At 41.4% G+C, this 14,457-nt stretch overlaps 1 protein-coding gene across 1 annotated transcript in view; it reads left to right on the top strand.

The window, feature by feature from the left end:
• Positions 1-1,434: 1,434 nt before the first annotated feature.
• The window catches only part of LOC121385484 (titin-like), a 59,848-nt gene continuing 46,825 nt past the window's right edge, over positions 1,435-14,457 (top strand). Inside the window, exons 1-10 of the mRNA XM_041516182.1 lie at positions 1,435-1,507; positions 3,493-3,789; positions 4,361-4,657; positions 7,011-7,307; positions 7,864-8,160; positions 8,731-9,027; positions 10,485-10,630; positions 10,746-10,848; positions 12,073-12,369; positions 12,925-13,221. Coding sequence (XP_041372116.1) covers positions 1,435-1,507; positions 3,493-3,789; positions 4,361-4,657; positions 7,011-7,307; positions 7,864-8,160; positions 8,731-9,027; positions 10,485-10,630; positions 10,746-10,848; positions 12,073-12,369; positions 12,925-13,221 — 2,401 coding nt within the window. The remainder of the gene's footprint in view (positions 1,508-3,492; positions 3,790-4,360; positions 4,658-7,010; positions 7,308-7,863; positions 8,161-8,730; positions 9,028-10,484; positions 10,631-10,745; positions 10,849-12,072; positions 12,370-12,924; positions 13,222-14,457) is intronic.

Genomic DNA, 14,457 nt, shown 5'->3' with positions numbered 1-14,457 from the left:
ATGTCTCTTTGCTTGAAGTGCTTGCATTGCAAGATCGAACAACCTTGGTGGATCCATTAAACTGATTGGATTTTTTTCTTGTTCCAACCAGTGCACCCCAACTAATCAAAGGCCCTGGTATTTGCTTTCCTGTATGTGGGAAAGTGCATATAAAAAATCCCTTGCTACTAATGGAAAAAGGTTTTTTTTATGAGGCACTTGTAACCACCTACGATGCTCCCCAACTACCGGCAGTTAGTTAGCGTCATGGGTCAAACCAGCTTTATTAGTGGCAGAGGACGAGGATGACAGGCAAGGAAGTACACAGAGACTGTGTTGAGAAGTTGAGACCATTAGGCGAAGACCGACCAGATCACACCAGACGACAGTAGTTTCTAGCTAACAGAGATCAGCTGACAGACACCGACCAGATCACACCAGACGACAGTAGTTTCTAGCTAACAGAGATCAGCTCACAGACACAGACCAGATCACACCAGATGACAGTAGTTTCTAGCTGATAGAGATCAGCTCACAGACACAGACCAGATCACACCAGGCGACAGTAGTTTCTAGCTGATAGAGATCAGCTCACAGACACAGACCAGATCACACCAGGCGACAGTAGTTTCTAGCTAACAGAGATCATTTCACAGACACCGACCAAATCACACCAGGAGACAGTAATTTAGAATATCAGTGTTTCTGTATATAATGTATTTGTAAGTAGCCTCACAAGTAGAATGACAAAACTGTAATACGTAAAGAAGGCCGTATCTCTGCAGAATGTAGAGTCGAATGGGCATTTGGTGAAATAGTGTTTGATTCCACGAATCTCAAGTGCCTCATCTATAGGAGGACTGCCTCATCCCAAGGAGATTTTTTTTTTACTGGAGATTTCTGTCATAAAGGTGCAGACCCTAGTTTAATTTTTCATTTCAACTTATTTTCGTGCTTCTATCCAATTAAGCTTCAAGCACGCTGTCCTGGGCACACACCTCATCTTTCTGAGCTGGACAGTGGGTTAGTTGTTAGTTGGTTAGTGATTAGTGAGAGAAAAGAGGGTGTGGTGGTCTTACACCTACCCACTGAGCCCTTAAGAACTCGCTCTAAGTGGGAGCCGGTACCAGGCTGCGAACCCTGTACCTACCAGCCTGTAGTCCGATGGCTTAACCACTGCGCCACCGAGGCCGGTTCCTAGTTTCAGACGGTAAACATGGACACTAAATTTAGTTAATCTACAAATCTGCAACACACATTTGGATATGGTTATAACAGAGAAGCTAAAATCTGTGATGTTTAAACGGGGAAATGCCGTCAAAAAAATAACTAGAGCTTGTCTCATTAACCATTACTCTTTTATACGAACGTGCGTTTTTAAAAACTAGGCTATGTCGCTTGAATCCAGGTATTGTGTACATATGAAGAAAGAGAAAAGATGTAATTGGAAATAAAATGGAGCTTGAGCTACTTGAAATGTTAGGACACAGTGGCGTAGCTTGGTTTGCCAGCGCCTGGGGCAAGGCAAGTATTGCGCCCCCTAACCAGTGCACTGTTGGCACTCCCCGAGTCCCTTCTACCAGTCCTGAATATTTTGCGCCCAGGGCAACCGCGCCGTCCCGGTGGCCCCGTCCACGCTATGCCACTGTTAGGACAATCAGAAAGACAATCAGCATACAGACACTGGGGTTGTTCGTGGTTTTTTTTTTTAACAAGAACATGCATTTAATATGTAACTCTAGTCATAAGAAGGGCTCTATTTATTGGGGGTGTGCGTTCTTCCAATAACCGCAAACTCAGGACAGTTTCTTTAGGATTTACATGCGATTACGTAATTTAAAGCTTTAGTTAACGGGTATACCATTTTCATTGACAGATCGTCCAACAGTCTCCATTACACCTGATCATATCACCATCAGAGAAGGGTTAAATGTTGAGATAATGTGTTCCATTGATTCGTACCCTCCCCCATCGAACGTCGAGTGGTAGCTAATAGTCTTTATCACTTGTTACCTATTCAAAGTTTGATATATTCTCGATTCAAACATATAGAAACTATGACATCAACAAATGTGTTCTTGCAACATTAACAAAATATTGTTTCTAAACTAGTTCATTGACACAAGATTGTCTTCAACCTGAAACTGGTCGAGGTTGCTGAACATGCAATATTTTATCCCTTTCATTCATACATTGAATTCATTTCAACTTATTTTCGTGCTTATGTCCAATTAAGGTTCAAGCACGCTGTTCTGCACACACACTTCAGCTATCTGGGCTGTTGATCCAGGACAGTGGGTTAGTGAGAGAGAAGTCAGTGTAGTAGTGTTAGACCTACCCATTTATGGGTTATTTCTAAAGTCTTTGTAAACTACATTTTATACCAACATGACTGGGAGAAATAAATAATGTTAATAAAATCAACCCTGAGAATATTCCCATCACAGAAGGGTTAAACTTGGAGCAAATGTGTTCCATCGATGCATACCCTTCCACAACAAAGGTCATTTGGAAAAAATACATAAATTCAAAGTGGAATGTAGTAGAATGTCTTGGTCGATTCTCCTGTGGATCGTTAGAACCTCCCAGCATGTTAACCATCAAACCCGTGCATTGTGATGGTGCAGCTGAGTATGCCTGTGAAGTACACAATGAAATAAACAGAACACTGAGCTCACTAGTCCCTGTAATTGTTACTTGTGAGTATTCATCTTTGTGGCCATTCAGTATGGTTGTTTGTACTTTCTTCTTCTGGTTTGCTTGTCTGGGTTCAGTGAAAAAACTAAACAGTTGTATAGTAATCAGTGTGCTATTAACACAGCCACGCACGTCAGTGTTGAAAACAGTATGTGGTGTCATGACGGATTATGACCAACATTTCCCACACCAGTTAAAATTACAAATGATTGTCTGAGTATTGTACGTAGGTAAACAAATATAGTGTTAGTAAAGCTGGGTCACAGATGTGCAACTGCTGTTTCATTACATAGGGGCATGTAAAAAAAATTCTCTCTCTCTCTCTCTCTCTCTCTCTCTCTCTCTCTCTCTCTCTCTCTCTCTCTCTCTCTCTCTCTCTCTCTCTCTCTCTCTCTCTCTCTCTCTCTCTCTCTCTCTCTCTCTCTGTGGTATGTATATGTATATATATACACACACACACACACACACACCACACACACACACACACACACACACTGATTTTCAGGGATATACTCAATTATTGTTCTACCACCCTATTATGGGTACTCGTATGTCTTAGGAATTGAGCTGTCTATCCACCATGAGGGTCAATGAAACCTTTAGTTACTCGCTTTGGCTGGAAACCAGTACTAAAATATGTATTAAGTACCTACTAGCATTAATACCAGTGACCTAGAAACTATGTCACTGAATGTTATAACTACTACATGAGTATGAAAAGTAAGTAAACACTTTTAAGTTAATATCCGAACATTCATTTAACAAAATATCTACCTAAGACAAGCATAATATTTATATAACTCTTTTCTTTGACAGATCCTCCAACACTCTCAGTCACACCTCTAAATGTGCACATCAGAGAAGGGTTAACTGTGAGCCTCACATGTTCCATCGACACGAACCCACCTGCATCTAGAGTTGTATGGAAAAAATATGTAAATTCTGTGTGGTACACCATAAAGTGTTCTGGTCGATTCTCCTGTGGGTCGTTGGAATCTCCCAGCAACCTGACCATCGCACCCGTGCATCGTGATGATGCAGCTGAATATTCCTGTGAAGTACACAATGAAATAAACAGAACACTGAGCTCACAAGTCCCAATAATTGTTACCTGTGAGTATTTATTTGTGGCCATTCAGTGTAATTTGTTTTTCCTCATCCATGAAGATTATGACAGGGAATTTTTTAGCATCCACAAACTGTCCCACATGCTGCTATATTTGCAATAATTATCTGTTCTATTGTAGTACCTAAACAAATTCAGTCTTAGTGAACCTAGGTCACAGATCGCCTGGGTTTGTTTTTTTCATTTTATTTCCAGCCTTTTAGGTTGATTTTCATGATGTAATCAATTTCGGTTCAACCAGTCTATCCTGGGCACATACATATATTTAAAAGCACAAAGTCTCATTTGCTAAGATTCAGACTTTAGGAATCGAATTATCTATCCACCATGAGGGTCAATGGAACCTTAGATACTCGCTGGAAACTGGTACTGGGATGCTAGCGAAGAACCTACTAGCATTAATGCCAATGACCTAGATCCTATGCCACTGAATGTTATGACTACTCCATGAGTATGAAATGTAACCAAGTACTTGAAATCTATATCCGAACATTTATTCAACAAAATATCTGCCTTAAAAAAACAACATAATATTTATATTTCTGTTTTCTTTGACAGATCCTCCAACACTCTCAGTCACACCTGACGAGGTGACTATCAGAGAAGGGTTAAGTGTGATCCTCGTGTGTTCCATCGACGCATACCCTCCTGCATCTAGAGTTGTATGGAAAAAATATGTACATTTTGTGTGGTACACCATAAAGTGTTCTGGTCGATTCTCCTGTGGGTCGTTACAATCTCCCAGCAACTTGACCATCACACCCGTGCATCGTGATGACACAAATGAGTATGTCTGTGAAGTACACAACAGAATAAACAGAACGCTGAGCTCACAAGTCTCTGTGACTGTTATTTGTGAGTATTCATCGCTGTGGCCTTTGAGTATGACACACACACCCCCTCCCCACCAATTATGACCAGCAATTTGTTAGGGTGAAGAAACTGTCCCACACCAGTTATAATTACAAATGATTATCAGTAGTATTTTATGTACTTAGGCCATTCTCCCAGAAGATGTCACTTTGCATAGTAGTACAAGTCTACAAATAAAATTAGAATGCTTGGCCAAAAACATTTTCAGGTGGCTTGAGCAGTTTAGATGGGCATCCTATAAGTCCTTACCTGGAGACAAAAGTTCTTGGAGAGGTTGTCCGTGGAACTCATAGCGAGGTGATGTGGCGATCAACACACAGCTTCATGAAGGCCTTGGCTAGGTCGATGTAACAATCCCGAAGTATTGCTGTATAGTCCTCTGGTAGGATGAGCTTGATAATGCGGTGGTTCAGTGCATTATCCATGACTGATTCCAGCAGTCCTTGTCTGTACGCACCATTCTGCTCCGATGTTAGGTAATATGTGTCACTGGGTCCGTAAAGCTGCAGCTTGTACCACCGCCCCAGACCTTGTCTCCTTGTAGTGGCCGAGCTGAGAGAGGTGGGTATATCCCCCCCCCCCCCCCCCCCCCCCCAACAGATTCGCGGTACTTGGCTTGCAGCTTATATGACGCGATTCTCCAAGATTCGGGCTGAGGTCTCGGTGGGCCCTTTTCCAACACTTTCCATTTCTTCGGTTCACGCTCTGCATGGTCAACGACATTCCGTTCAGTCACCGGTGGATTGGCAGGTGGCACTGAGACTGCCACGTGCCCAGTGTCTATGGGTGATGGTGCCACTGTAGAAGGGACCGCCACTGTCAGTGGAGCAGACATCTTTGGTCCCCTCTTTGACACTCCTGACGTGGGCTGCATCGGAGTAGTTGGGGGGGGGGGGGGGGGGTACGAAGCAGAAGGGAATTCCCCTGGCAGTTAAGCTGCCGGTTTTGATCCCCCTGAGTCGCCTCTGCCAGTTTCGGTTTCTTCTTTCAAGCAGGTGGGACTGCCACTGGCGGTTGAGCCGCCGTGTTTGGACCACCCTGTGCCGCCTTTCGGACGCCTTCTCCTCGTACTTGAAGATGAACGCGGATAATTGTCACCGTATATAATGTTGACAATAGCTGCGTTGTTGTCGTGCGGCATCCAATATTTGACCAAAGGATCATGGTCGTTAAGTACAGCCCCCGGGGTGGGGGGGGGGGGGGGGGGGGGGGGAGAAGAGCTATCGAGACGATCTGCGAAGTCAATTCAATGTTGAGAGCTCAGAGTAGGAGTGATTATTGTTGCTTGGGTATGTTGAATTCCCAAGCTATTTTCGTAGCATACATTTATAATGATCTCTGAATGAGTTATATTAATTTAATACATCAATATATTAATTATACCCGCTACAATGTTGACAGAGAAGAAACATACACAGTGACTGATCCCTTTTTTGCCTGGTCAGTTGTAGAAAACTAAAATTGATGACACTTTTCGTTAATAACATTTGAAAAGATTGTGATTTCCTCTACTTGGAAGGAATCGTGTAACATGTCTTGGTTTATCATTATACATCATAGGCTCTGTGTTTGATGACCGGCGTTACGGTGTTGACGTGTTATTTGTAAAATGAGTAACAGTGAAGGATAATCTTGGAAAATAAACCACAAATGTAATTTCAGCCTGAGAATACATGTTTTCCATCTTCAGGTCTTTATTAATTGACTTATTGTTGTAAAAACTGAATGAAATCAGTTTAGGGTCATGGCCTTGATTTGTTTTTCATCCTATTAAATCAAACATTTGTTCATAAATTCAGGTGCCTTTCTGCTACACAAATTTCTCTCTGAGATTTAATTAATATTTAATTATCTAGGTGATGTTTATCTCAGTTTTCTTACTTTTATCAGTTTTAGTGGTGGGTAACGCCATGTGACACATTTGGGAGAATGACTCACGAAAACCAATTTAGTCTTACTAAAGCTGGGTCACAGATGTTCCACTGCTTTTTTCATTGTATGTCCAGCATTTTTGGTTGATTTACATGGTATAATCAAATACGGTTGAACCACTCTATCCTGAGTACATACATATATTTAAAAACAGTCAAATGCCAGGATTCCAGTTATCTACCCACCATGAGGCTCAATGGAACTTTTAGATACTTGCTTTGGCTAGGAACTGGTACTGGGATACGAATGAAGTACCTGCTAGCCAATGGCCTAGGCACTGAAGCCACTCACTGTTATAACTACTGCATCAGCACAAAATGGAACTAAATAATCTTGAATCAATATCTGAAAATCCATATAACAAAATATTTACCAAAAAACATATTCCTGTTTTCTTTGACAGATCCTCCAACACTGACCATCACCCCTGAGAAAATCACCACCAGGGAAGGGTTAAACTTGGAGCTAATGTGTTCCATCGATGCATACCCTCCCCCAACAAAAGTTATGTGGAAAAAATACATAAATTCAAAGTTGAATGTAGTAGAATGTCTTGGTCGATTCTCCTGTGGGTCGTTGGAATCTCCCAGCACCATGACCATCAAACCCGTGCATCGTGATGACGCAGCTGAGTATGCCTGTGAAGTACACAACAGAATAAACAGAACATTGAGCTCACTAGTCCCTGTAATTGTTACCTGTGAGTATTGAGATTCATAGTTGTGGATATACACTGTTATGTTTTGATTCCCAATCCATGTAGGTTATGAACTGAAATTCTTTGGTAATTTCTTAGACTGAACAAACTGTCCCATACTTGTTATAATTGAAAATGATTATCTTTATTATTGTATGTACCTAAACAAATTCAGTGTTAGAAAAGCTGGATCACAGATGTGCCACTGATTTTTCATTTTATGTTCAGCCTTTTAGGTTGAAATACAGAATATAATCGATTACAATATAAGCACCCATCATGGGTAGTCATATATCTTAGCAATCGAGTTGTCTATACACCATGATGGTCAATGAAACATTTAGTTACTCGCTTTGGCTGCGTACCAGTACTAGGATATGTATTAAATTCCTAGTAGCATTAATGCCAATAGCATAGGCACTATGTCACTGAATGTTATGACTACTCTATGAGTATATTAAATGTAAGCAAGTACTTTGAAATCGATATCTGAACATTCATTTAATAAAATATCTACCTAAGAAAAGAGTAGTATTTATATTCTTGTTTTGTTTGACAGATTCTCCAACACTCTCAGTCACACCTCTAAAGGTGACCATCAGAGAAGGATTAAATGTCATCCTCATGTGTTACATCGACGTGTATCCTCCCGCAACTAAGGTTGTATGGAAAAAGTATATAAACTCAAAGTGGGACGAAGTAGACTGTTCTGGTCGATTTTCTTGTGGATCGTTGGACTCTCCCAGCAACATGACCATCACACCCGTGCATCGTGATGACGCAGCTGAGTATTCCTGTGAAGTACACAATGAAATAAACAGAACACTGAGCTTACAAGTCCCAATAATTGTTACCTGTGAGTATTCATTTGTGGCCATTCAGTGTAATTTGTTTTTCCTCATCTATGAAGATTATGACAGGGAATATTTTAGCATCCACAAACTGTCCCACATGCTGCTATATTTGCAATAATTATCTGTTCTATTGTAGTACCTAAACAAATTCAGTCTTACTGAACCTGGGTCACATATCGGCTGGGTTTGTTTTTTTCATTTTATTTCCAGCCTTTTAGGTTGATTTTCATGATGTAATCAATTTCGGTTCAACCAGTCTATCCTGGGCACATACATATATTTAAAAGCACAAAGTCTCATTTGCTCGGATTCAGATTTTAGGAATCGAGTTATCTATCCACCATGAGGGTCAATGGAACCTTAGATACTCGCTAGAAACTGGTACTGGGATGCTAGCGAAGAACCTACTAGCATTAATGCCAATGACCTAGATCCTATGCCACTGAATGTTATGACTACTGCATGAGTATGAAATGTAACCAAGTACTTGAAATTTATATCCGAACATTTATTCAACAAAATATCTGCCTTAAAAAAACCCATAATATTTATATTCCTGTTTTCTTTGACAGATTCTCCAACACTCTCAGTCACACCTCTAGAGATGACTATCAGAGAAGGGTTAAGTGTGATCCTCGTGTGTTCCATCGACGCATACCCTCCTGCATCTAGAGTTGTATGGAAAAAATATGTAAATTTTGTGTGGTACACCATAAAGTGTTCTGGTCGATTCTCCTGTGGTTCATTACAATCTCCCAGCAACTTGACCATCACACCTGTGCATCGTGATGACACAGATACATATGTCTGTGAAGTACACAACAGAATAAACAGAACGCTGAGCTCACAAGTCGCTGTGACTGTTATTTGTGAGTATTCATCGCTGTGGCCTTTGAGTATGACACCCCCCCCCCCCCCCCCCCCCCCAACGATTATGACCAGCAATTTGTTAGGGTGAACAAACTGTCTCACACCAGTTATAATTACAAATGATTATCAGTAGTATTGTATGTACCTTGGCCATTCTCCCAGAAGATGTCACTTTGCATAGTAGTACCTTCATAAAAAATAATGTTTTTAAAATATGACGTTTTAAGGCGATGTCTCATCTCTGGGGTTAGGTGTATGCATTTCAAATTCAAGCAGCGATGTTTACATAGGATTTTATTATTTTTAGCAACTTTCTTTTCCAAGGGTCTGATACAAATGGCTGCCATGCTACGGTGTTGATATACTTTGTTTTCTTTTAATAAAAAATCGAAATATTTTTATATGTGATGAACATTTATTGATTAATATTTTTAGTAACCCATCAAAGAGAAACATAGCATGAACATATTCAATTTATTTTAACAAGGAACACCGAGAACGCTTCCAATTGCCAGGGATATAGAATGTTGGACACAATTATTTCATGTTCACACAATCAAATGGTCAAAACAATAGGAGTGCAAAGGAATATTTGTTTAGCGACAACTCAGTACATTTTAAAGCTATTTGATTTTAAACTTGTGATTACTTAGACACTTGATCAAACTCGTAAAGTCATAATGTTTGAGGTGCGTGGAATTTGGAATATGAATTTAGTAGTTAGGTTAAAGACCTAAGGCCAAAATGAGATAGCTGATCCATCCTAACATGTCTGGCAAAAAAGTTAAAGTCTACAAACAAAATTAGAATGCTTGGCCAAAAACGTTTTCAGGTGGCTTGAGCAGTTTAGACGGGCATCCAAAAATAAAGTGTGTCGGACTGTTTACCCCCACCCAAAATAAACATAAAATTTTGAACTCAGGCCAAAAAATTTAAATCCTATAAGTCCTTACCTGGAGGCAAAAGTTCTTGGAGAGGTTGTCGGCGGAACTCATAGCGAGGTGATGGGGCGATCAACTCGCAGCTTCGGGAAGGCCTTGGCTAGGTCGATGTAACAATCCCGAAGTATTGCTGTATAGTCCTCTGGTAGGATGAGCTTGATAATGCGCTGGTTCAGTGCATTATCCATGACTGATTCCAGCAGTCCTTGTCTGTACACACCATTCCGCTCCGATGTTAGGTAATATGTGTCACTGGGTCCATAAAGCTGCAGCTAGTACCGCCGCCCCAGACCTGATGGTAAAGGTCGCCAACTTGTCTCCTTGTAGTGGCCGAGCTGAGAGAGGCGGGTATATCCCCCCCCCCCCCCCCCCCCTCCCAACAGATTCGCGGTACTTGGCTTGCAGCTTATATGACGCGATTCTCCAAGATTCGGCCTGAGGTCTCGGTGGGTCCTTTTCCAACACTTTCCATTTCTACGGTTAACACTCTGCATGCTCAACGACATTCCGTTCAGTCACCGGTGGATTGGCAGGTGGCACTGAGACTGCCACGTGCCCAGTCTCTATGGGTGATGGTGCCACTGTAGAAGGGACCGCCACTGTCAGTGGAGCAGACATCTTTGGTCCCCTCTTTGCCACTCCTGACGTGGGCCGCATCCGAGTAGTGGGGGGGGGGGGGGGGGGACGAAGCAGAAGGGAATGCCCCTGGCAGTTAAGCTGCCCGTTTTGATCCCCCTGAGTCGCCTCTGCCAGTTTCGGTTTCTTCTTTCAAGCAGGTGGGACTGCCACTGGCGGTTGAGCTGCCGTGTTTGGACCCCCCTGTGCCGCCTTGGGACGCCTTCTCCTCGTACTTGAAGATGAACGCGGGTTATTGTCACCGTAAATAATGTTGACAATAGCTACGTTGTCGTCATGCGGGATCCAATATTTGACCAAAGGGTCATGGTCGTTAAGTACAGTCCCCGGGTTGGGGGTTGGGGAGAAGAGCTATCGAGACGATCTGCGAAGTCAATTCAATGTTGAGAGCTCAGAGTAGGAGTGATTACTGTTGCTTGGGTATGTTGAATTCCCAAGCTATTTTCGTAGCATACATTTATAATGATCTCTGAATGAGTCATATTAATTTAATACATCAATATATTAATTATACCCGCTACAATGTTGACAGAGAATAAATATACGCAGTGACCCATCCCTTTTTTGCCTGGTCAGTTGTAGAAAACTAAAATTGATGACACTTTTCGTTAATAACATTTGAAAAGATTGTGATTTCCTCTACTTGGAAGGAATCGTGTATCATGTCTTGGTTTATCATTATACATCATAGGCTCTGTGTTTGATGACCGGCGTTACGGTGTTGACGTGTTATTTGCAAAATGAGTAACAGAGAAGGATAATCTTGGAAAATAAACCATAAATGTAATTTCAGGCTGAGAATACATGTTTTCCATCTTCAGGTCTTTATTAATTGACTTATTGTTGTAAAAACTGAATGAAGTCAGTTTAGGGTCATTGCCTTGATTTGTTTTTCATCCTATTAAATCAAACATTTGTTCATAAATTCAGGTGCCTTTCTGCTACACAAATTTCTCTCTGAGATTTAATTAATATTTAATTATCTAGGTGATGTTTATCTCAGTTTTCTTACTTTTATCAATTTTAGTGGTGGGTAACGCCATGTGACACATTTTGGGAGAATGACTCACGAAAACCAATTTAGTCTTACTAAAGCTGGGTCACAGATGTTCCACTGCTTTTTTCATTGTATGTCCAGCATTTTAGGTTGATTTACATGGTATAATCAAATACGGTTCAACCACTCTATCCTGGGTACATACATATATTTAAAAACAGTCAAATGCCAGGATTCCAGTTATCTACCCACCATGAGGCTCAATGGAACTTTTAGATACTTGCTTTGGCTAGGAACTGGTACAGGGATACGAACGAACTACCTGCTAGCCAATGGCCTGGGCACTGAAGCCACTCACTGTTATAACTACTGCATCAGCACAAAATGGAACTAAATAATCTTGAATCAATATCTGAAAATCCATATAACAAAATATTTACCTAAAAACATATTCCTGTTTTCTTTGACAGATCCTCCAACACTGACCATCACCCCTGAGAAAATCACCATCAGGGAAGGGTTAAACTTGGAGCTAATGTGTTCCATCGATGCATACCCTCCCCCAACAAAAGTTATGTGGAAAAAATACATAAATTCAAAGTTGAATGTAGTAGAATGTCTTGGTCGATTCTCCTGTGGGTCGTTGGAATCTCCCAGCACCATGGCCATCAAACCCGTGCATCGTGATGACGCAGCTGAGTATGCCTGTGAAGTACACAACAGAATAAACAGAACATTGAGCTCACTAGTCCCTGTAATTGTTACCTGTGAGTATTGAGATTCATAGTTGTGGATATACACTGTTATGTTTTGATTCCCAATCCATGTAGGTTATGAACTGAAATTCTTTGGTAATTTCTTAGACTGAACAAATTGTCCCATACCTGTTATAATTGGAAATGATTATCTTTATTATTGTATGTACCTAAACAAATTCAGTGTTAGAAAAGCTGGATCACAGATGTGCCACTGATTTTTCATTTTATGTTCAGCCTTTTTGGGTGAAATACAGAATATAATCGATTACAATTCAACCACCCATCATGGGTAGTCATATATCTTAGCAATCGAGTTGTCTATACACCATGATGGTCAATGAAACTTTTAGTTACTCGCTTTGGCTGCGAACCAGTACTAGATATGTATTAAGTTCCTAGTAGCATTAATGCCAATAGCCTAGGCACTATGTCACTGAATGTTATGACTACTCTATGAGTATATTAAATGTAACCAAGTACTTTGAAATCAATATCTGAACATTCATCCAACAAAATATCTACCTAAGAAAAGAGTAGTATTTATATTCTTATTTTGTTTGACAGATTCTCCAACACTCTCAGTCACACCTCTAAAGGTGACCATCAGAGAAGGATTAAATGCCATCCTCATGTGTTACATCGACGTGTATCCTCCCGCAACCAAGGTTGTATGGAAAAAGTATATAAACTCAAAGTGGGACGAAGTAGACTGTTCTGGTCGATTTTCTTGTGGATCGTTGGACTCTCCCAGCAACATGACCATCACACCCGTACATCGTGATGACGCAGCTGAGTATACCTGTGAAGTACACAACAATATAAACAGATCTCTGAGCTCACCAATCCCAGTAATTGTTACATGTGAGTAACATCTGTAGGCATTGCTGAGAAACCTGATAAGCTTTCTGTAAGGTCCATTCAGTGAAACGTGTTTGTGTTTTCTTCCTTTAGGTGTGTTAATTATATTTTTTACTATGTACCAAAATCTGCCTAATTTCAATACTATGTACTCAAGAACAAAAACGATGTTTACATAGAGATTAGTGCTGTATAAATTGTTGATTTTCCCCATCCATGCAATTTTTTTTTAGTAATTTGTTAGACTGAACAAACTGTCCCACACCTGTTATAATTGGAAATTATTATCTTTATTATTCTATGTTAATAAACCAATTGAGTGTTAGTCACAGATGTGCCACTGGGTTTTTTTTACTCATATACTCTTCAAAAAAAGAAACGCAAAAGGGTACAAATGGGTTTTTAACTCCGATTTTATGTTTCCTACCGGTTTATGCTTTGTGAATATAAGGTCATTGCATGTCCCAAACACATTCCCACGGTTACATTCGATAAAACGCAGCTACTGTACAATAAAGTTCCAAAATGTGAATATTCGCAAAAACGCAGCCACGTGCAAACCATGTCACCACTGCACGTGCGTTGTCTGCACGTGCAACATGAACACCGACAGTATAAAAGTGCAGGGTGTTCGCTTGCCTGGCCTCTGTATCTGGCCGACAGTTGACAATCCAGGGCATGCCACGTCTCAGTGAACCGTAGAGAAACAATGCCATCGGCCGACTAGACGCAGTCGAATCCAGAACGGCCGTTGCCAGGGCATTCCATGTGTCCCCAAGCACCATCTCCAGACTGTGGGACCGTTACCAGCAACATGGATCAACACGTGACCTCCCTAGATCCGGTCGACCACGGGTCACTACCCCCGGGCAGGACCGCTACATCCGGGTATGCCACCTTCGGGAACGTTTGACTACTGCGAATTCCACAGCCGCAGCAATACCAGGTTTGCGCAGGATATCCGACCAGACCGTACGGAACCGCCTACGTGAGGTAGGAATTCGTGCCAGACGTCCAGTTCGAGGTGTCATCTTAACACCACAACACCGTCGACTCCGACTGCAGTGGTGCCAGATTCATCGACAATGGCCTCAACTGCGATGGAGACAGGTGTGGTTCAGTGACGAGTCCCGATTTCTGCTCCGACGTCATGATGGAAGATGTCGCGTGTATAGGCGTCGTGGTGAACGTTATGCGGCAAACTGCGTGCAGGAAGTGGACAGATTCGGGGGGGGGGGG

Source organism: Gigantopelta aegis, chromosome 11 (genome assembly GCF_016097555.1).
Source record: "Gigantopelta aegis isolate Gae_Host chromosome 11, Gae_host_genome, whole genome shotgun sequence".
Lineage (NCBI taxonomy): Eukaryota > Metazoa > Mollusca > Gastropoda > Neomphalida > Peltospiridae > Gigantopelta > Gigantopelta aegis.
Note: the sequence above shows the minus strand (reverse complement) of the source record. Positions and strands in the feature narration are given on the sequence as shown.